General features: G+C 60.7%; 6 protein-coding genes across 6 annotated transcripts; all 6 read right to left on the bottom strand.

The window, feature by feature from the left end:
* Positions 1–1,255: 1,255 nt before the first annotated feature.
* On the bottom strand, positions 1,256–1,723 carry LINJ_23_1980 (conserved hypothetical protein; the record flags this gene model as incomplete). Its single annotated transcript, XM_003392473.1, has 1 exon — positions 1,256–1,723. The coding sequence occupies one exon, from the start codon at positions 1,721–1,723 to the stop codon at positions 1,256–1,258; it is 468 nt and encodes a 155-aa protein (XP_003392521.1).
* Positions 1,724–2,934: 1,211 nt separating this feature from the next.
* Positions 2,935–5,712, bottom strand: LINJ_23_1970 (neutral sphingomyelinase activation associated factor-like protein; the record flags this gene model as incomplete). The annotated part of the gene is made up of 1 exon (XM_003392472.1): positions 2,935–5,712. One exon carries the CDS (start codon positions 5,710–5,712, stop codon positions 2,935–2,937), a length of 2,778 nt encoding a protein of 925 aa, XP_003392520.1.
* Positions 5,713–6,816: 1,104 nt separating this feature from the next.
* LINJ_23_1960 (conserved hypothetical protein) lies at positions 6,817–7,836 on the bottom strand (the record flags this gene model as incomplete). The annotated part of the gene is made up of 1 exon (XM_003392471.1): positions 6,817–7,836. One exon carries the CDS (start codon positions 7,834–7,836, stop codon positions 6,817–6,819), a length of 1,020 nt encoding a protein of 339 aa, XP_003392519.1.
* A 3,805-nt stretch (positions 7,837–11,641) lies between these two features.
* On the bottom strand, positions 11,642–14,026 carry LINJ_23_1950 (conserved hypothetical protein; the record flags this gene model as incomplete). The annotated part of the gene is made up of 1 exon (XM_003392470.1): positions 11,642–14,026. The coding sequence occupies one exon, from the start codon at positions 14,024–14,026 to the stop codon at positions 11,642–11,644; it is 2,385 nt and encodes a 794-aa protein (XP_003392518.1).
* A 925-nt stretch (positions 14,027–14,951) lies between these two features.
* LINJ_23_1940 (conserved hypothetical protein) lies at positions 14,952–17,849 on the bottom strand (the record flags this gene model as incomplete). Its single annotated transcript, XM_003392469.1, has 1 exon — positions 14,952–17,849. One exon carries the CDS (start codon positions 17,847–17,849, stop codon positions 14,952–14,954), a length of 2,898 nt encoding a protein of 965 aa, XP_003392517.1.
* A 969-nt stretch (positions 17,850–18,818) lies between these two features.
* Positions 18,819–20,774, bottom strand: LINJ_23_1930 (conserved hypothetical protein; the record flags this gene model as incomplete). Its single annotated transcript, XM_003392468.1, has 1 exon — positions 18,819–20,774. The coding sequence occupies one exon, from the start codon at positions 20,772–20,774 to the stop codon at positions 18,819–18,821; it is 1,956 nt and encodes a 651-aa protein (XP_003392516.1).
* Between the last annotated feature and the right edge of the window lie 1,696 nt (positions 20,775–22,470).

The following is a 22,470-nucleotide window of genomic DNA, read 5'->3' as shown; positions in this document are numbered from 1 at the left end:
ACGACATCGTCAAGTGGGGAAACGCTTTCCTCCACCTCCCCAGCAAATGCCAGGCGAGCAGGTGCCCTCTGTGTGGAAAGGCTATCACGCCGATTTAAAGCATGGTTGTGTTTTTGGTCGAAATGTACCCCGGCAAGTGGAATGTGAGCGATGTGTATCAGGAGCGACATAACCGCAATCGCCGGCATGTGCGCTCGTGTGAAGGTTTACTTACCTTGCCGGTTACCCGAAAGGTGGGTGTAGACGCACGCGGAGGAGGAACAGGTGCAAGCTTGAGCGCCACCGAGCAGAAAGACATATCGCTTTGGCTCATTGATGGCAACGCTGCCAGTGTGGCGAGATAGCGACTTCTGCTGCGATGGCAAATACAGATTTTCCAAGGGAGCCTTTGGTGCTCCTTCATAATTGCAGCGGCGGTGGCTGCAGGCCTTTCTGTATATATGCTTCCGCTGGAAGTCGGCCCCCGTTCTGATGGGGAATAGAAGCGGCGACAGCCAAACCTTCTGGGGAAGGGGGAGGGGTTCACTGATTGCTGTGAGAGGTGCAGTGACTGGAGAAGTGAAAAAAGCGAGTGTCGGCCGACGCAGTGAGGGTAGCGGTTGTGGCGTGGAGAGTGCTCAACAAGGAAAGACCGAAAGACGGAGGGGAAGAGGAAAGGGTTACCATTGAAGCACAGATGGGACGGCTCCCTGGCAGTGGCGTCGTCGCCTAACACACTGGTGCACTTGAACACGGCGGCACCGCTACAGATGTACTCTGGGAGCGGTTGTTGCGCAGACAAGATCCGTCGACGGCACAGATGAGCAAGAAAGGAGAAGGTGCGCGGCCCCCGGTTGTCGTCGAAGAGAGAGTGACCTATATCAGATGTGTATGGAGGTAAATCATCGAAAGAAGAAGGGAACGGCGGTTTGGCGCCTGGTTGGCCGGCAGATATGGGTGAACCGGGGCGTTCCTTGTCCACGGCACACCAGCACACGCCCACAGGCAATCCTCGTTTAGTGGCACAGCGCTTTTTTTTCACTTACTTGTGGCTTTTTGCTCTGCCGTGAGTACTCGTATCACCGTGAGCGCAGAACGACAGTCACCAGCAGGACTGTGCGGGGTAACTGCAGTCCAGGAGCACACAGAGACTTCCAGTATACGGTGGTTTTTGTTTTGCTACGCTGTTTCTTCTCCTCGTTTATGCGCTTGCGGTCAACTGGGAAGCGGTAAAGGAAAGGAAGGTGAGGAAAGCGAAGAGATTCGATATCTGGATTCACGGGGTAAGGTGGTGCTCAACGAAATGGGCAAAGGCCGCCTCAAAGGAATCGAACACGTCCGTTCCGTCGTGCAGCATCAGGTTGAACGGCAGTCCAAAGTTCTCGACGGAGAGGCCATCCGCCATCTCGCCACCATACTTTTCCACCATGGGGCGCGTGTCAGTGGAAAAAGTCAGCAGCAGCTTTCCGAGCGCCGCCGCGTAGCCGAGCTCGAAGGCGGTTCCGCAGTCGGGCTCTTTGGAGCGGAACGGGGAGAGGTCGGCGATGACGGCGTCGCACGCCCGGATCATGTCGATGTTCTTGTTGCGGATGCTCAGTGCTCCGGTGGCGATGTTGTCCACTGGAATGAGCGGCACCACTCCCTTCTCCTTCATCAGCGCACGTACATTGTTGTAGTACGCCTCGCCGTTGTCGGGGTGGAACACAGCGGGGCCTGCAATGTAGATCGTCTTGGGAGTAGCCATTGTGAAATCTGTGCGGTGAAGGGAAGGAGAAGGTCTCTGAGTCACCTAGGAGTTGGGAAAAGAGAGAAAGAGGGCGCAGGGCTAGGAAAGTGAGCATTTGAAAACGGAAGAGTGGCTCGGACACGCGGGCCAGACATGACACGGAGTGGAGTACGAGGCACAAAACCACCGGCGCAGCGCAAAGAGGAAAGATCCACCGAGAGCGGCAATGGTCGAGTAACCGGGCCGGGAAAAGGTGGACGCCGACGACGTGAGGGAGAGAGGAGTGAATAATGAGGGTCTCGCAGAGTGTTTTCCTGAACGCGGTCGTTCTGCTGCACAGCATGCGCCAAGCGCCACTCTAGCGTGGACGGCTCAGGCCTTATTCGCTAACTGCGAAGCAGCCGTGGAGACGCACGCTACAGCGGTGCGCCCACCCGTTTATCGGAGCACGGCCTGCGCCTCAGATTCCACCCGCCCTGCTGCTGAGCAGGTCGCTTCAGAGCTGCTTACCTATCATGCCAAGCCGTCACCCGCGGTGCATTTCCTCGGAGTGAAACCCAGGGTCTTCTCACACCAGTAGGCAGTGCGGGTGGCGGATGTGAGGTCCATTCCAGTGACGCTGAGACTCCGTCCATTGCATGGATAGCACCAGGGTATTCCCCGTTGCTGGTCGCTGTGACGCAGCGCCGCTCAGAGCCTGGCCGCCGACATTCGCAGCGATACAGTGCTAAGATCTCCCCAAGTCCCAGGCGTGCTACCCTGTCATCAGGAGAAGTGGCTCGGCATTGGCAGGGATAGATGGGCTACTCGACTCCCACAGAGTGCAGGGGGTCAGTGAACGCTGAAAGCGCGCTGAGGTGTCCCCCGCCATCAGAGGATCAGTGACAGAAGGGGATCAAAGAAAAATGGTCGCCTTTGTTTCCGCCGCTCGCTGCATAGTGGCTCGCAGACGCGTGCGAAGCAGCGCAAGGTTCTGTGTGCTGCATCTGTCATGAGAAACCGCCTCACGCAAAGCACGTCCGGAGAAGCCAGGCAGCTGCGTTGTTTTGTTTTTTTCTCTGGTGTTGTTGAAGAAACGCTCTTGTTCGATGGGCCTCTAACGCAGGCCGCGGAAGAGAAGAGCCCCACCGCAGAAACAAAGAGCTCAAGGCGCAGTCGCACATACGCGGCGCGCGGCGGACATGGTCGAGAGGCTGGAGACGCCGGCATGTCCCACCACAGGAGGTGCGTCACCCTGTCAGCTGAGCCGTCAGTGCGGCCATCGTAAGGACGAGCGACGGCTCGCAATCGGCAACGGCGGTGCCGACGAAAGCGACGAGGTTGCCGGCGGACGAGAGCTGCAGAGACCGCAGCCGGCTGCACCGCAGCGGCACGGCGCGCTCCCCACTGTGCAGCAGCTGGAACACCTCAAGGGCTCCGTTGTCCATGTGTATGTAGAGCGGGTAGAGCTGGTAGGCCAGCTGAGGGCACGTCATGATAGACGCGGCAGTGGTGGCAATACGCCTCAGCGGAAGGCCTCCAAGATCATAGAGAGCGGCCTCCTCGAGAAAGAACACCCAGAAGCGTGTGAGCCGATCTGCCGGCATGATGTGCAGGACCGCTGATGGAGCAGGCACCTGTTGAAGCATGCACTCGCAACATGTGCCTCCGCGACAAACAAAGACCTCCAACTGCTCGGTGGCGGCGACAACGGTGTCGCCATCCGCGGAGGAGCCGATGCACGCGACCCGCGAGGAGGCCTCGCACGTAAAGGAGAGCGGCGACTCAAAGAGTAACGGGGATGTGCCGCGCTGCAGTGCCCAGCCCGAGAGTTGTGCGTTGGAGTCTGCAAGAACGACCAGCTGTGATGCGAAACAAGCTTGGAGGACAGCTGCAGGCGTCACCTCAGCGGTAAAGTGTGCCACGGCGTGCGAGGTGAGCGACAGAACGTAACAACTTGTAGTCTCTGTGAAAACGAACATGTGGCTGTCGTGAAAAGCGGTGGCGGTGATGAGGCCATCAAAATCGGGAAAGGAGCGAATGCGCTTGCCCGTCGCGACGTCGAATAGCGTCGCCGTGCGCTGATCACTGCCAACGACAAGCAGCACTGCCGTCGGTGAGGCGGGTGGATCGGCATGGCTGTGGCCAAGTGTAACAAAACGAGCTGAGCGGCAAGATAGGGAGGTGGTCGAAATGACGGTGAGAGCTGCTGCGTGCGTGGGCAGACCATGCGCGCCTTCGTCGTGTGCGTCCGCCGAGTCGGCCACGGTGTCCGTCGCGTCCTCAATGAACTGCAGCTCCTCCATCATGCGCAAGAGGCGTTGCTGATTGGCAGACGTGGTCGCGCACCCGCACGCTTCTAAGGCTTCTGCCGTGCACGCAAGTGTGTGCGCAATCCTCGCGCGTGGCGGATGCAGGTCGGCGAAGAGTTGAATCGGCACGTTCCCGAACTCTCTCGCATACTCGCGGGATGAGAGGTGCAGCCCAGGCACGCTCAGCTGCCTGTCACACTGGGGGTACGAAAAGGGGTGAAATAAGTTATCCGACGCACACGCTTGCTCGCCAGTCTGCGCCACGCCGAAGACGAGGTCGATCCATAGGTGGAGAGACGCGGAAACGATATCGCTCTCAAGGGCTGCACGATGTTGGCGTACAAAGTCCTCACTGCTAGCCGCCCACGGAGGCAGCTTAACATACGCGGCCACGGGAGACCCGTCGGCATGCAAACCGAGAGGAAGGAGAGGAGGACCGCACAGTGCCACGAAGCCTTCGTTGAAGAACTGTGGAATGAGCTCGCGGAAGTTGCTCGAGTTTGTCGTGACGCTGTTCCAAAGCTGTGGAATGGACTCCATGATGCGCTCCGGCACATCGAGCGTACCGCCCTGAAGACTCAGCTGAAACTCAGGGTGAGGACGCACCAAGTAGTAGGCGACGATAGCAGCGGAGGAGTAGTGCGTGGAGTACAAGTATGCCGTCTCCTCTGCCTCTCGCAGGAACTCAGCCCGCTCCCGGAGGAGGGCCAGCCGCGACGGGGAGAGGGCACCTATCGGCTTGGACAGGTCGCGGAAGGTCGACGGCTGAGAAAGGTCCAGCGCAGACGAGGTGTAGTCGGCGAGTACCCAAGGAAAGACGGGGTACTGAAAGACGTCGTTGGCGCACCGCGACGCCCACTTGTTTAGGTGCAGGAGGTACTCGTAGCTGGAGATGGAGTGGTTCCTCCACGCTTGCGAAACGGTCTGGATGGAGACACGGTAGGGTGGAACGCCGAGGCGCTCGGCAAGCAGGTGGGCAGCCTCATCCCTTTCGCGAGAGTTGCGGAAGATAAGCGACAGCGCAGGAGTCGCTGCAGGTGACTCGGACGTGTACAGGTCGAGCCCCACAGCCTCAAAGATGATCCACCGAGCAAAGGTGTGACGGCACTGGCGACGGTCCAGCGTTACTACCCCGTGCGCCGACAGAGGGAAGAGCGGCTCGAAGACAAGCTCGGCATCGCCGATGTAGAGAACGCCTCTCTGCTCCCGCATCGGCACCTGACGCCGCGCACAGAAGCTGACAACGGAGGAGGCACCCTGCAAAGCAACCTCGCGGCGTGACAGGATGTCCTCGATGCGATGCCGGGTAAAGAGGCTGCGGAGGGACTCCGCGACCCACTCAGACGCGCGTGGAAAGTGAAACACCCACGTCTCCTTGTTCGGGTATGGCCTGCAGATGCCTGGAACCGAGTGCTTGCTGGTTGGCGGCGTGAGCACTTCGCGCCGCAGTGCGTTCTTGCACGTGAACGTTACGGAAATGTGCTCATTGCAAAGGTGCACGGCGGCATCCGCCACTCTTGACAGTGGGAAAATAACGACGTGCGGGCCGCCGTCATCAAAAAACAGATGTTCCGACGCCAAGGACAGTGCGCCTTCCGTGACAGTGCCCAGAAGCGATCTCCACCTAGAGGCGGGCCGCACACAGTCGTCTTCGCCGAGAAACCACTCCTTGTCTGTGAGCCAGTAGAGCGTCAAACGAGAGCGCCGGCGACGCATCGCGCACGGGGCTTCTGTTCAGGTGTAGGGTGTAAGTAGAGATGTATGTATGTCTTTTACCTCGGACGAGGTGATCAAGTCATCGTGCGGAGGATCGGCGGCAGCAAAGAAGACTTCTCTGCTCGGTCCCACCCCCTCGTCACCGTCGGTTTGCGAAGTGGTGGTTGCGAAGAATGGAGCAGCGCAACGGCCCTCCTCGTATGCCAGCCTCAGCAAGAAAAGGTGCGCAGCTGGCACTTGCTGAGCGGCTGTGCTGAAGTGCGTGGCGGTAGCGACGTGGTCGATGAGGAATAAAGGAGGTAGGGAAGTGCCGCTTTCTTGTGGTTTGTTTATGGGGAAAGGGAGAAGCGCAAGGGAAGTAGGCGAGCGTGAGAGAAGGCATGGTGCACGGGAACAACGAGGAGGCGGGTGAGCAAGGCGGACGCAGAGAGCAGCTGAGGGGCCGGAGGGGCAGGGCGCAGCGGAGAAGAGGCAGTGGGCACCCACGAGCAGTGAAACAAAGTCAGCCAAGTGGCGTGCACCTTCGCTTGGTGGCCAACTCCGAGCAGCACGCTCCGTGAGCGGGTACAGGCTCACTAGTGCTGTCGTGCCCTCGTCGCCCCCTCGCAGGCACTGTCTCCAATCTGCGGGCTTGCGTGCTGTGGGGATGCTCCAGTGCACGTCTTTGGTGGATGCACGGTCGCCACCCAAAGTGCGAGGACGCCATCGCGCTCGGCAGTTGAACACCTTGAGAGATGGAGAGAGCAGATGATGCAAGTAGCAGAGGGCATACACAAAAGGAAAGATGATAAGGTGCCAGTCGTGGACAACAATGGCAGAGTGCCAGCAAGCAGGCCGTGGAAGAGAGAGAAAGAAGCGTGCTAAGCGTAGGTGCGGAGAGCACTGGCGATAGGGCGTGCAAGTACTGGTCAGTGTGTCGGCAGCGCAGCAAGCGTCCAGAGGTGTGAGCCGTCGACAGAGGAAATAAAAAAATTTTGGCAAGGCAAAAGATACGCTAGATGATGCTCCGTGTACAAGAGGTGATATGCACTGATAGAGGAAGATCGCTTCCGCTATCTCACCGGAGTGTCTGAATCGTCCTCCTCTTTTCGGTCCCCTGCGCTTCTATGAACGACTGGGCACAGCGCACGTGCCCGCTTCCAGCTGTTGCGAGTTGTAGAACTGTTTGCGTGAGTGGCGTGCACACTCCGTCACAGGACCGCGGAACTCCATGTGTAGATCCACCGCAATCCAAAGCAGCGGCTGCAAGGCTTGTGCTTGTGGGGTGCCGCAGCATGGAACGTTGCGGTGGAGGAGCGGACGCATCAGCTCCATTGATTTGTGATGGCGCCAGCGTTTGTGGTAGAAGATATACGATATGGTCATGCTTTTGATGAGGGTCATGCGCGGGATCTTGGCGACCAGCTCCTGTTGGCGTGTGTAGCGCAGCTGCGAGATGTGCACCACTCTCAGCGTGTCGACGCAGTTGACGAGATGAGGCGCTGCGCTGGAGCGCACGCGCAGACCTGCAGCGGCCGCCGCCGTCGCCTCGACCCAGTCAAACGATGTGTAGCGGAACTGCGCGGCGATAGTGGTCAGCGAGCTGCCAATGGAGTGCTGGTACGTCTCCTTGGTGAGGAGGTTGCGGTGCGCAAGTTCAGCGTCGACGAGAAACGGATTGTTCGTCTCTTGAGCGTTGAACACCGTCACCTCCTCCGCAACCGTCACGCTGCCAGCGCAGTCGGTGGCGCACAGCAAGTGCTGATGAGACGATGGGGAGTCACTGCACACAAATGCCGCATCAAAGCATTCCGATAGGGAGGCCGGGCGCCATCGCATGGCAGCTCCGCTGCACTCAAGTAAGGAGCACGAGCCCGGCGGCGTGCAGGGCGGCGGGCACATGCCGAGGACCTTGCGCTTTCTCGAGAGCGGCAGCGAGCTGAAGGGAACGGCGCTGAGCGGAAGTTGAATGACGCTGCTGGTCGGCAGCACCAGCTGTGCTGGATAGAGAGGTCGGACGGCGAAGCAGGCCAGGTGTCGCGGCAGAAGCCACTGGTTGCTCTGCAGCGCATTGTGCGCCTTGTAACGCTCCATCAGCTGCAGCGCCTCCGCGTTCTGAATTGGCCGGCATGTCAGTGCCCACATCGCCGCTCAGCCCGGATGAAGCGCGACGGGGGCGGCAATGGCGGTTCACAAGTCAAAAAGCTCGCACGAAAAAAGATATGCGAGCGTCGCCGTCCTGCTGAGGGTAGGGGCACTCGGAGTCGGAGCAATGCCCACGCGGCGGTGGTGGACAGAGGGCGCAATGACGGCTGATAGAAGCGCAACAGGGAGATAGAGAGAGCGAGGGAGGGGGCAAACGGTGGAGAAGCAACGCGGTCACATTCTTCGAAGCAAACGACAGAAGCGTTTTGCGCAGCGCCGCCTTTGTGCTGCCGGCCACGCCTCTTCAGGTATGTCGGCACCGCCCCCAGATCCCCGTCTTGCCTCTCTGTCATCGTAGCTGGCGCAGATGCTCACGGCGGGTGGGAGGTGAAAAGAGGCAGTGTACACCGTGGCAGTGGATCAGGAGTGTATCGTGACCGACTGCAGCAGCAGCGCTCCTGCGCCGACGCAGTCATCAAAAGAGCAAGGAGCGGGCGCAGCTTCTTCACGGCGGACCTGCGGTCAGAGAGCGCCCAACCTCCTTCGCAGCTAGACCGACCATGGTGCAGACGAAGAGTCACACGGCGATGATGGGGGAGAGAAGCTGCTGTGGCTAGCAGCCACTCGCGTCTGATGTTGACGGCGCGTGGCCACACGCGCACTTCGTCGTAAGTCAGAAGTCACGCATCCGCAGCGAGTGTCGCCTCACACCTGCTGTAGAGCTCCAGCACAGTGCTTGCGCACGCTGTGGCGAGACTGGCCGACATCCAGCTCAGTATGGATGAAAGATGCCCCTTGTATGGATACGCGAAGAGCCCTCTCCTCACGCCGTGCTCGCACTTTCTAGCTCTATAACCCGAGACGATGGCCTGCTTAGCGTCAACGTGTGTAGGCGCGCCGAACGGAGCGAAGCCCATGACGGCGGAGTCGAACGTCATTTGCTGTGCATAGTGTTTACTTCCTGAATGAGCGCCACGCCAGAGCCCCTATATGCCGCTGAAGCCGCGGTAGTAGAGCTGTCTCCAGAAACTCGCCCTCCTGTGACCCGCAGATGACGCAAATGAGTCGACTAGTCTCCTGCGGCGCTGGAGTGTCGCGCACCGGCCAGTCATCAAGTTGGCCCGCATTGAGTCCCTCTCGCTCATACAATCCGTCAACACAACGAGCGCTGCGCACCCCGCCCACAAGCCTGCCTCGCTGCCCCGCAGCTGCTTCTGCAGAGCGTCCGTCGGGGGCCTGGCGCGATGGTGAAACTCGAACATCGTTTCGCGGTGCATCTCCGCGAGAAGACATGAGGGAAAGCGCTGCGCCTCGTTTGACATAATGGAATGCAGCAATGTAGTTGGTCGTAGCAGCTTCAGCGCAAAGAGCTGCATCAGCCGGCGCTGTTGCCGTAGCTGCTTTTGGGCTTTTTTCCGTGCGCGCACGCCAAGAACAGCATGAGGGTGTAAGGTGCTGTGCGGCATGGTACAGCTAATGGCTCTTAAAGAAAAGGACGACTGCACAGTAGACGCACAACCTGTTCTGCTCTGCGCATTCATGGTGTGCCGTCCTGTCACACGGGTGCCCACAGCAGCGTTGGTTTGGCGGTGAGATACAAGCGCGCCAGCCAGAAAGTGCCGCACCGCTCAAGACACTTTCATCGTAGTCTCCTCCGGTAGAGGAGAAAGGAGTACCTCTCGTTGCTGATGGCCCTCGATGACTGCACGTGCAAACCTTGGGCAGCGAGCGCGCTGTCTCACGATGATAAGGTTGTCATTACGACCCGAAGTCCGCACCGGGACTGCTGCGAAGAGGCGGTCGTGCCGATCTCCGTATCCACAATGGGGTGGAGCGTCACATCACTGAAGAAAATGTCCAACTTGCGTAATGCACGCAGGGCCTGGTATACACCGTGGAGGGTTCTGCTCGAACCAGCGGTCAACATGCGGGCTGACTCAGGCCCGAAGCAGAGCTTGACTATCAGCAAGTGAGGTGTGGATGAGGAACACATGTGTTTCGTACACCCTGTATTTCCAACCAAAGGCAAGCAGGCGGCGTACTACATGGCGAAGTGGAGCCAGTAAATGAAGAAGTCGCACTCTTCGATCGGCCCCCTTTCTTCTTCTTAGCGGTGTCAAGGGTGGCTCTTGCGGAGAGGAAGAATGGTAGTGCAGAAAAACTGCTGGGGGAAGTGGAAAAAAAAAAACGCGCATGCGCCTGCGAGAAGTGCATGAGTGTGGCGGCGTGCACAGAGAGAGGAGAGGCCCGTAAAGGGGTATGAGAAGCGCGAGTCGGCAGAAGAGGGGCAATAAAGCAGCACACGGCAGTGCGCGCCGATCCATCATGGGCGCACGGCCGCCGCCAACGCAGGCGAGGCAAGTGGCAATGATACCTGCGGAAACGGGGGAGACGGAACGCGGAGAGCGGCGTGCGCCTGTGCAAGCTCGCACATCGACATGCACCGCCATCCTCGTCCCCGCGCTTGCCACAGCATGAAAAGGTGGAATTTGTGCTTACTCACTCGCAAGGCGGCATGCGCTAAGTGTCTCAACGCATTACCTCACCATCAACGCAGCACGCCGACGCAATGCACAACCACAGCTCACCCACCACTGCTGCACTGCGGCTGAGCCCAGGTCGTCTAGGACGAGCCGTTCTGCCGTCGAGTCGGTCCGTGGCGCTGACGAGCTCTTCCGGTCCCTCCTCCTCCCTTCTTCGCATGCGTGCTGCGCGATCAGCGCCACATGGACCTGGGCGCACTGCACGCTTCAACCCACGCGGGCCGCGCCCGGGGGCCTGGTCGAGGGGCGGAAGCGGTGGCTTCCGTCGTGCGGGCAGCAGGGGCTGGTGGCCCGGGCGCATGCCACGTGAGCCCAGGGAGGAGGTTGGCCAGCTGCAGGCCAGGGCCCACTGAGATCCTGCACTCGGTCCGTACGCTGTGCCACTTCCGCTGAGTTGCTTCAAGCCGCGGCATCCCACAGCGTGGCGCGGTGACTCGCCACATGAGCGCTTCACTGGCTCGACGGCCTCATTCGGGGTGTTGTCGTCACGCTTCCGGCATCTGTGCCTCATCAGCCCACTCGGTCGGGATGTAGAAGATGCTGCATACTTCGCACACATGCACTGTGGAGTTGACTCGCACGGACCTCTTCGTGCCTCTTCCGTGCATCCCTCGTGCTCTGCTCACGTGTGGAGGCTTTCTTCGGATGGGACGCGCCATGCCAGCGATGGGTGAAAGCGCCTGCACACAGCTCATCGCGTGCTTATTTTTGCTGAATCCTCGAGACGGTCTGTGCTGAGCGGGCCCAAGAGCGGTCAAAGACGGTAAATCTCTCCGGCGCCGCGCAAGCCCGGATCTGTCCCCCAACACCGAGAGTCTGCAGCCAACACCCGAGGTCGGGCTGCAGGCTGCGTGGCTTCCCCCTCCCCCAGCTCCCACATTCCCCACAGAGTGGGCACCAGGCGCGGATACAGCCGCTGAGGTGTCCTCCGCCATCATGAGGGCCCGTTGCATGCACGCAGTAACGAGAAATGCCTGTGGCCGCTTCACAAGAGCGCGGCGAGGAATCTGCGATCGTAAGCACACCTTCTACACGGTTGGCACAGCCGGCGCGCAGTTCAGCAACAGGTAGGAGGTAAGGGTGCAAAAAGAGCCACCCATCTACACAGTCACGCGTGGGAAACAGGGTCGACTCAGTCGTTCGGTGCCTCTTTTCATATGCGGCTCTTCTTCGTTGCCCAAGGAGGGCGTAGGGGAAGTCGAACAGCACGAACATCCGCGTTGTGGAAGCGGCACGTCACACAGGCACGCATGCCAGCAACTCTACTCCGCTCCCTTCGCACCCTCGCGTTTGCTGAAGCGGATCAATGCCTGCTGGCGTCGCCGAGCCACCTTCTCAAACTCCTCCACACTTGTGCAGAGAGATTCCCACAGTCGCCAGTACACCTCGCCATGCTCCGTGGACGGGTCCTGGCTGTCCCCGCACGCGTCGAGGATAAGATGCGCCTGTGCCGTGTTGCCAGAGCGCTTCTCGATCGCGGCCCAGTGAAGCGCAACACGCTGCAGCAGGAGTGCGTGCTGGAGGCGCTGAACAAGAACCCCGCAGTACGTGCGCACCGAATCGTAGCCCCTGCGCTGCTCTGTGAAGGTGATAGAGTGCTCAAGAATGGCCTGCAGGACACGGAGGTGCTCATCACGACCCCGCAGCGCTGCAGTAGCGACTAAGGAAATCTCCTGCATCATGCGAACAGCTGTCCCGTATAGGCCGATCGCTGCCTCCATGTAAGCGCAGCTGACGTGCAGGTCGATGACAGCAGACGGTGCAGTGCGTATGGCGACCGGGGTCACTTGCTGCACAAGGCTGAACACTTCGCGGAACTGATGCAGCGGCATCTGTCGGCCGTCGCGGGTGTACAGGAAGGAGAGGTACTGCTCCAGCACAAAAAGCTGCGCGGTAGGCTGCTGCCGCGTGGCAGCGACGGCCCTCTCCAGCATCATGACCGCAACGGACTCTTGCCTACAGATGTAGGCCTTGTGAGCCACGTAGCAGGCGGCTTCCGCAGAGAAAGCGGGCGAGCTGGCGAGTGCCTCGACAAGGCGGCGCCAAGCGGCCGCGTTGGCCGAGTCGTAGGCAGCGCAAACGTCACACCACATGATCCACGCGTGTGGGTGGTGCACCACGTGGGGCAGGGCTGCACTCGACTGCAGAAGGCCGTTTCGGCTGCGCTTTGAAGCGCCACTGCGAGCGCCGCTGGTCAGTCTCTCCGCGAGCGCATCCCGCACTGACAAGGGCGAGGCGGACGACATCAGCTGAGCCTCAACAAGAAGACCAAGGAGCTGCACGTTGAGCGCGGCACTGGTGAATGGCACGCACCACGTGCCCTCACTAAGTACCGCTATGGCGCTGTCCAGCTTGCCGCCACGAATGAGGGTCTGGGCACAAGAAGAGAACAGCTGCGCCGCCGCGCCGTCTACACGCGACATACCTGCAGTACACTGCTGAATAGCCTGGCGGTAGAGAGCGACGAGATCGTCAAAAGTGGAGCGGCCGGCGTAGACGTCCTCCTGCAGCAGCTCCACACGCTTCAGCCACAGTGTTGCATTGTGCGGGCTGTTCCGCAGCTGCGCCTGGTTGAGGAGCAGCGGGAACTCGTGCGCAAGTCGCTCGAGGTGGCTGAGTGGGTCGCCGTCACCGAAGAGATGCTGCACTACACCGTTGTACGCGGCGTCGTCGAGGCGTCTGAGATCGGGATCCACGGCGAAAGACTCCACGAGTTGGTCTTCCACCTCCACGGCAAGGTGGTAGAGCGAGATCAGCGTCTGGGCCTCCGGTGCCTCGTCCAGCAGCTGGCGCAGTTCCTGTCGGCCCTCTTGCATGTGCCCCTGACCGTAAAGAAAAACGGCGAAGGCCATTGAGAGCTCGACCGGGGAGGCGCAGTGCATCTTCCCGAGAGCGACCAGCTCACGCAGCGGGCCAATATCGCCTGTGAAGCGCCAGCCCTTTCCCTGCAGCGCCGTCTGCACCGTTTCCCAAAAGCTCACGTCGCTCAAGAGCAGGTCACGCTCCTCGACGGCGCCCTTATTCGACTTGTTGGGCAGCCCCAGGTGCACGCACTCCTGCAGAAACCCATTGAAGTCGCCCTTCTGCACGAGCACCTGAAAGTACTCCCGCTTCGCATGCAGGGAGCGCTGGAAGGACAGATAAAGCCGCCAGACAGCCCGCACGGTGGCACTGGGCACGACGGGCATAGCGCACCAGCGCTTCGCAACTTTCCAGAGATGATGATGCTGAGTCGCTGGCAGCGCGGACAGGGCGCGCGCGAGTATGTGCCGCGTCATTGTCACACGCGGCACTTCAGAGGCAACGACAAACTCCATGTACCCGACCCAGAGCATCGGCATCTTCGGAAGCTCGGCCAACGCCCGTTCGTACACCTCGCGCACCGCTTGGAACCACTCGTTCGGCCCGCACAACCTACTGGTCTCCTGCTGGCGATAGCCAATGTAGGCCGTCCACAGCTTGTAGGAGGAGGCGAACGCACGCAAGGCGCGCTCGTACACTAGCGTCACCGCGTTCGCCCTTTCCACGGGATCAGCCGCGGCGGCTGCAGCGGTGGTGCGGGCCAGCTCCGCCCACGTCTTGGGCGACGTCGAGGCCTCTTTGGTCACCTCCCATTGTAGGGCGCTCACGCGCGGGTCGCCGTCCATCTGGTTAACGCCCCTCCCTCAGCTTTCGCTCCTTTTAAGTTCATGCAGACTCGCCGGCAGAAAGGTAAACCGCGAGAGTCAGTGATGGCCCCGCTGCGTGTGGGGGCCGGCACCTGTGAAGAGCCTGTCGATCGCTCGATGGTATCGGTGGTGAGGACGCAGTGACCTTCCTAAAGCTGTCTGTTTAACGACGCCTCAGCGGTGAACGGCAGACACTATGAGGCAAATGGTGGTGACGACGAGAATAGATGCAGGAGGCACGGAGAGGGACGGAAATAGAGGTAAGCCAAGATCGTCGTTGACACTGAAAAGGCAGCCGTTGACTGAGCGCCCTCGCCGCACACCCTCACGCACGCTGCGTGCGCTAAGAAATGCGGAGGCGGCGGAGAGAGAAAGGAGGAGCGACGTGCACATACGCGCACGTGCAGGTGCGCCGGTCTCCTCTCTCTATCCCTCCACCCTCCCTCTACGGCAGCACCAACATGCCCGAGAAGGCATAGAGAAATCAGGCAGTCGCTGCAGTGACAAGATTCGTGCAGCGGACACGCTCAACGCGCAAGCACACACGTGGCGCCTGCTGCATAGTACAGGGTGGCTGTAGAGAGGAGAGGGGAGGAGGGGCAGCACCCCTGGGCCTGCAGATTCGCGTGGCACGGCGTCGGGCATGCAAGCAATAACAGCAGTAATCTATTTTTAGTAAAGCGGCTGCCAGTCAGCTGCTCCACGTCCCACGCAGCCACTCGCGCGCGCTCTCCGATTCCAGTCCCGCCGACGCTGCACTTCACCAAACACGCACGTACACACACGCTCGCTCTCTCCTCGCGTGTACGTGTGTGACGGTGGCAAAGTGAAGTCCATAACGGCACGGCGCCGCACATCTATAGCATTCAGCTGTGCGGGCGCTCATTTGCAGTGCAGCAAGCACCTAAGCCGTCCTCGTGCAGTCAGCGTCCCCTCGAAGAACGCTAAGGCGGAGACAGTCCAAGAGCAGTGCCTCCGAGTATGAGCGCAGCCTCTGCGCGTACTGCTCCACCTCGGCGGGGGTACAGGCAATAAGCTCCACAAGTCGAGAGGTTGATGGGGCGAGAGCAACCACCAGCCGCTGCTCCTCTGTGCCGCACCCGCCCAACATCTGTGCGCCAACCCGTGACATCAAGGCAGCCACTGAAGTGTCGTTCTCAAGCTCCTTGCGCAGGTCCGAGATGCTCTGCAGGTGCTCGTCTGCCTTTGTAATCACCCGGAACACATGCTGCCCAGCGTAGGTCAAGTGCTCTTGAATGTGAACGCTCATTGAGGTGTACTCGGCTCTCGTCAAGTCTGCCGCCTCCGCAGCCAGGAAGACGCAACACCGCACACCCGTCTGCGCAGCGAAGTAAACAGCCGATAGGCCACTCGACGCGATGCGGCACTGGACGGTGCGGAAGCACGTCCCACGGCGTCCATGGCGCCGGGCCTCCTCGTGGTGCAACAGTGACGAGATGCATGAGGAGAGCGTCGAGACGCCGCACCCTGCACACCCCACATTGCAGCAGAATGTCGTTCGCGCCACCTCACGCCTCAGCTCGAAGCAGTGGCACAGTGCCCACAGTAGCATCGACTCGCGGAGATACGGCAGCGGTGAGCCGGAAGCCGAGCTGGCCTCACTCTTGAAGATGTGGGCAACCGCGCCGTAAAAGCTGCTAAGAGAGAGCTCAGTGTACAGCAACTGGTCCATGTGCACCAGTGAAGATTGCGCTGCTTTGATGTGGTACTTTGTGTGGGCGTACAAGCACGCCTCGATGCAAGCGAGCGGGGCATCCTCGTCCACCTCCGCGTCGCCGTCGAGCACGCTGAGCATTTGCACAAGCGTGTTGCGGTACGAGATGCCACTGAGAAGCGACAGCCCGCCGAAGATGCGCTGCCTCCACGACGCGCATCGCGACCTCCACATCTCGGCGCCTGTGAAGTCAGTGCCCGTCCACTCCTTAAGCGCGTTCTTCAGGTAGGCTGCCTCGATGCCGGGCACACGCAGTGCTGGTACCGCGTCGGTGAGTGCGTCCGCCGCCCTGGCAGACAGTCGAGCTCCCACACTGCTAATGAAGCCCAGCAATCCGCTACCAGGCTTGGCCGGCGCACCGGCGTATGCAGACGAAAGGGTGACCTCAGCCGCAGATGCAAGAGCGCACAGGGACTCGAAAAGCGGATTGTGCAGCGCGTTGCCTGCGGCACTTGGAAAAGCAACGCCGCCAGTGCCGGCTAAGACATAAAGCGGCTGCAGCTGCAAGGCGCACTCAACAAGCCCCGGAGCAGCTTCGGTACTCCATGGTGCAGAGCCCTGCTGCGCCGCGCAAAACAGTTCGAGCAAGTCCTCCGGGAGCACCACCGTCGCCGGCGCCGGAGCAAAGGCTGTACCCAGGGACGTCTGCACGAGGAGAAACGCCGATATGTTCAATGGAGCCGCGTCACGCAAGCCGTGACCAGCAGCATGCTGCTGCACCCAAGGCAGGAGGCAGGCAGTGCACTCGAGATGAAGCGGAGTGCTAGCGACGACACGTGGGAAGAGCGGGGTGCCGCGAGGATACGACGGTGTCAACGTCACCCGAGGACAGTAATGCAAGTTAGCCCCCTCTACACTCACGTGCAGCAGCGGTCCTTCCGTGCAGCAGCTGACGGACGTAACAGACGGCGACAGCCACGGCGGCGAAGATGGAAAGAAGAGCTGTGATAACGCGCGCAGCTGCCCTACAACGTCAAACGCCTCCGCCTCCTCCGCCTCGGTAGACAGCTCGTCTGGCGATGAAAGGCGGAAGTGCAGTCCAGTCCCGTCTGTCACCCGGCACTGCACCCCTAATAGCATGTTGCGGTAAAACCCGTTTGCGTAGCCTAGCGGTGGTGTGTCGACGGCGACGCCAGAGCCCCGCTGCGATAGGGCCACCATGTCGCTCACAAGAGGCGTGTGCTCGATCAGTGGCAGCTGCGTGAAGTGCAGGAGCTGCCCACTTAGAGGGAGGGTGTGTGCCAGTAGACGCGGTCCCTCCTTTAGCAGCAGACGGGGCGTTCCGTAGGTGATGCACAGGACCGATGCGCACAGAGCAGGGCACGCCGTCGTGAGGAACGACAAGAAGGTCAGGGCGGCGCGCAGGGCTAGACGGCCACCGTCGCCAATCCCGCAGAACACGATCGACGCCCCCTCGCGCTGTATCATGCTCAGCAACTCCATTGCGCGGGTGCGCTTGCCTGTGTGCAGCCGCGTCGTAGCCACCATGTAGTATACCGTTCTTGCCTGCCCGACCGGCAGTGCGGCGGTGCCGCTGTAGAGCATGCGATACGTGTGCACAGCAATATCGCCTTCAAGGGTGTAGCAGACACTCTTCCCGTCGAGCGCTGCCGCGTTGTCGATGGTGGAGCTGCGCGCGGCACTCAGCGCCGCAATGTCCTCCGTCTCCACGTTTGCGCTAAGGTAGAGCGCATCGAAGACGCACACCGGCGGTCGGGCAGAGCAGCGCCAGGGTATGGCCACATTGCAGGACGCCGTGAACGCGGCCTTGGCAGAGACGAGACCAGCAGTGGATCCTGCAAAGCGGGCCTTGGCCACGACTCGCACGTAGTACGTCTCACCTTCGTGCGGGGTGGCCAGGAGAGCAAAGGCGTTGCCGCCCGTGGTGCGGTACGGCTGCTGTCTAACTCTGCAGGAGCAGTTGTACTCGATCTGATACTCCCACGCAATGTGCTCCGCGAAGGACGTGGTGTGTGGAGTGCGCGGCTGCTCCCAGCACAACACCGCATGCGACGCGAAGACTGCCACCACGGATGGCGGCTCAAACGTCAGGGAGGCGGGTAGCATGAACCCCCCCTGTCCCACTCAAAGGCGCGAGGAAACACAGAGGGGGGGAGCTAGCGCCCACAAACGCATGCGGGGGTGTGCGCAACGGCCGTGCTGTATATTACACGGAGACAAAAATGTGCGGATGTGTGTGTGTGTGTGTGTCTTGCACAGTGTCCTTGGAGTGCCGGGAAACACTCCGCACGGTCTGCGCGTCTTGCTACACTGCGTCTCGGCACTGCAAAGAAGAGGGAGGTCGGAAGGACGCAAAGACAGAGGAGAGAGAGGGGGGTTAGGGCAAAGAAAGCTGCCCGCCGCTAGCGGGAACAGAGGAAGAGCGTCTGCCTGCGCGCCTATCCCCTCCGCTGGTGAGCTGCAGCACCGCACGTCTTTTCTGCCCTTCTCCAAAGTCACGCTGACCTTTTTTCCTGAAGCACCCACACGGAGGACACGAACACAAGAGGTGTGCTCTTGACCAAGCGGCGGCGGTGGGCCTTCACGGCGACGAGAGTGTTCGTTTTGGAACGCTCCGCATGAAAGGCACACGAAGCAAGCGCAGGATAGTAGCAGATGGCACGACACGCAGAGCGCGGAGATATGTGCGAGAGAACAACAAGGAAGGCGGGATGCAGAGATGGAAACGTACAACATGAAGACTGAACAGAAGACGCTATGCCGCATGAGCGTGGAGGGCCCGACGTGCTCGGCGCGAACCGCCGCTGCCACGTCTGCGTCTGGGCAGCAGTGCATCGCACGTGCCCATCGAGAAAGTGTCCAGCTGAGAAAGAACTGGCGCACGCACGCAGGCACACGCAGCGTAGGTCGGCGAAAAGAAGATGGAGTGGAGGCGGGTCATCGCGCAAGGGTCTTCCCCTCCCCCAACCTCTGTTCCAGGGTGTGAAGGCATTGGTGCAACTGCATTGTGACGGAAGCGCTTACGAACGCGGTACGGCCGACACGTGTGCACACGCAAAGACCACCCTGCGGGGCCTAGTCGGTCATCAGAAGAGGATGGAGAACACCCAAGCGGGCCGCTACCTCCAGGACAAGGCAGCGCCACGCAAACGTGTCGTCGCTGCCAGGGCCCAGCAGCAGCGGCACCTCTTGGTAGATGCAGAGACTCAGATAGTGTGGCAGCCCGATCATATTCTCCGCTGACCCCTCCAGTGCGCTCCAGCTGAGGAGGTGCGCCTCGAGAAAGAGGGAAAGGCAGCGGTTCACGGTGCAGTGGAAGAGCGTCGCACTGCGAGCCTCCCCGCTGAGCTGCAGGAGAATGTGAAAGAAAAAAGCGACAGCCACTACGTCATGCATCAGCGACTCCACCGGCAGCGCGTCCATCCTCGCCCACACAGACTCTGCGGCAGCCTCGCCACCCATTGTGTGCATCACGTGGAGCGCGTACGCGCATACCCACTCGACAGGTGGAGAACGTGAGAAACAAGGCGTCTGGAAGGCACCCCGAAGGTGCACCGGGTCACCGAGTTCGTCGAGGGAGAGTTGGTTCGCCGCGCAGAACGCCGACACGGCGTTTTGCGCGTCCGATGAGAGGGACGCCCCCCACATGCGGAGGCGTCCTCGCAGTAGCAGCGTCAGCGTACAGGAAGCCCCTTCATGGCGCGCGAGGGCGTCGGCGACGAGGGCTGCAGCATGCACTGATTGCTGCTCAGCTACCGCATCCACGTACTCGCTGTACAGAACGCCCTGCGATAGCGGCGACTCCGGCACCGTCTTCTCCACCACGCGCTCGATGTAGGCCAGTCGGTAGGAGAAGGTTCGCAGGACGCTAATCTGCAGCGCTGCGTCACAGCAGCTCACCAGCTGCGCATCGAAGCGGTCACGCTTGTACGACATGACAAGCTTCAATGCTGCATAGAGTGCGTCACGGCCGCTCTCTGACGGGTTAGCGCCATCCGGCGATGCGAGCTCCAGGGCTATGTCGGAGATGGCGGCGAGAGGGAGGAAGTTGGTGTAGCGTAGGTGACCGGTGCGGCGCAGCGCCACCATCAGCAGCGTCAAATTCTGACGCGCCAACGGGAGGAGAAGGGCAGCCACGCCTGCCTCCGCGTCGGAGCTCAAAAGAGGCGCCAGAAACGCCAAAGCTGCGGCCGTGTCCGTCTGCGCCACGTGCACAAACACGCGAGCAAGCAAGTACGCAGCATGGCGTGCCACCCTGGTGGCGTACTGCCCACAGTCCAGACCCGCCACTACAGAGGCTGCCGCCTGAGCAGAAAGTGTGCGGCAGGATGCCAGACAAGTCTCGAGCACTTCAGCGGCGCTGCCGCCGCTGCTCAGCACTGCGAGCACGTACTGCAGATGCAACTCTGGCGAGCTAGGAAACAAGACCACGCCTTGACGTCCAAGCCAGCGCCGCTGCGCGACGTCCTCTACGGCGGACAGCATGCACCGCCACGACAAGGAGCTCGGATGCAGCTGGAACTGCGCAGCAGCTGCAGTCGCGACCGATAAAGAGTCGGTGCCGGCAGAGTGCTGCTGTTGCTGCTGCTCGACAGCGCTCCAGCGCTCCACCTCTTCGGCGCTGCGCAGAAGTGCGGCGCGGGCAGGTGCAGCGCGTTGCGCGTCCGTCGTCTTCATAGTGGGTGCGCTCATCATCGCACGTGTCGACTGCTTGTCCGTGAGAAGCCTCACATGCAGCCCAGTCGCTATCAAAGTCTGCAGCACCTCACAGAGCAGGGCACATACTAGCGAGATGGAGTCCGCGTGATGCACTTGACGCGCCAGGCGGGCGGTCGCGTGGGTGACGGCGCACAGATGCTCGTCGAGCACCGAATGGCAACGCACGGAGTCTAGAAAGACCATGACCGCCATCTTGACGTGGGTAAGCTGATTGCGGTGCCAGTACGGGCATGCCGCGTTGCGGCACACTGCTGCATCGCGGCGGCCACTCTCCTCGGGTGCACTCAGCGTCCCATCAGTGCCGCGCTCCATGAGGCAGGGCTCATCGAAGAAGAACGGCGGCTTCACCGCTTGCTCCTCCTCACTCCACTGAAAGAGCGGTGCGCAGCGCTGCAGAAAGGCATCCACATCTGCGGCCTGCGGTCGAGCAGCGTTGGCAACGCAGCGAGGAAAGAGAGAGAGGCCGTGCACCGACAGCGGGCAGGCGATGGAGGTGCGCGGATCCTCGGTGCCTGCGCCGTTCGCAGCCGATAAGCTAGAAACTTCACCGCTGTAGGAGGAGGAGGCTCGGCAGATGATCTTCTGGTAGTGCAGCTGGTTTCGCATCCCCTCAGCAATGCGGTGACCCTCCTCGAGGAGCGTCAGCTCCGGCGCCAGCTCCGCCGTCAGGCTCTGCAGCTCCTTGGTCAGCTGCTCTATACGAGAGCGTTGACGGCTGGTGCGTTGCTCTACGGCGCCAAGCTGCGATTCCACATACCGCCGATGATCCTCCAGCTCCTTGAGATGCATGATCACGGTGACTCTCTCACGTCGCAGTCGTAGCTTCTGTAAGTCGGTGTGCACCCAAGAGGCTGGAATGGGAGGCTGTCGCGCAGAGCCTTCGGACATGGCGCCAAAACGGCGCAGCAGCCAGCCCGCGCTCAATCTACACTGCCGGAAGTAAGACTCGTGTTTATTTATGGCGCTGTACGTAGGTGGAGGTGGGTTGGTGTGGGAGAGGGGGGAGGGGAAGGTCTATGCGGAAGCGCGGTTCTTCGAGAGTGCTGCCACCGTTCCACGGAGGGGAACGCGCTGTGAATGACGCCTACGACTGCTTTGAGGCGAAGTTGGTGAGAGTCAGCACAGAAGAGGGGCAGCAGAGGGAGTGTAAAGCAGCGCGCGTGTGCCAGTGGTGTGCGCATAACAGATCACCCCTTACTCGGTTACCTCTCCAGCGATGAGGTAGACTGGCATTGAGAGTGCCGAAGTATTGGGAGAGGAGGATGGTCGAAACACTATCTGTTGCGGGCAGAACGCCCTCTCACCCTTCCTGGTTGAGCGGCACCATGTATTTTGTTTTGCTGAGGAGGCGGCAAGTATCCCGCCACCTGTACCGACTGGTGAAGACACAGCATTCACGACGCGTGCTGCATTAAGCGGCGCAGTACTCCGTCTTTGTAGATTTTGCAACACTTCGTCAAATACTAATGACGACGATGAGACATGTCTCAAACAGGCACACCGGCACGCCCCCCACACTCGCACATCCGCACGCACCGCGAGATGGTGGCGAGAGAAGGAGGGAAGGACAGAGGGGCGGAGCTGCGCACAAAAACAGATGAGAAACGTGAATAGAGAACACAACATGATCAACGAACAGAGAGGAGAGGCGCACACACGCGCCACCCATCTATCAACGCAAAGCAAGATGAATAGCGGGATTGAGGCGGCTCCGCCCAACCACTACTATTATCAGCATCATCAGGAGCCCAGGCAAAACGGAGAAAAACAAAGGCGCAGCACGGAGGAGTAGAGAAGAACGGCGCCGGTGCCTCCCCTCTCCCCTCTGCTTACACAGTCACGCGCATGCACGTGCTTAAATCGCAGGAATGATGGCCGGCAAAGGTGAACGCACAGGGGAAAGAATGGGGAAACAAAGAGGCGCGTGGGTATGGTTGCAACAAACGGGCAGACTCAGTGAGAGGGAAGGAGAGAAGAGGGGCAGACATGCACACGGCAGCGCTCAGCA

The sequence above is a fragment of the Leishmania infantum genome, chromosome 23 (assembly GCF_000002875.2).
Source record: "Leishmania infantum JPCM5 genome chromosome 23".
NCBI classification, from domain to species: domain Eukaryota; phylum Euglenozoa; class Kinetoplastea; order Trypanosomatida; family Trypanosomatidae; genus Leishmania; species Leishmania infantum.
The sequence above is the reverse complement of the archived record's forward strand: the minus strand, read 5'-3'. Positions and strand labels throughout refer to the sequence as shown.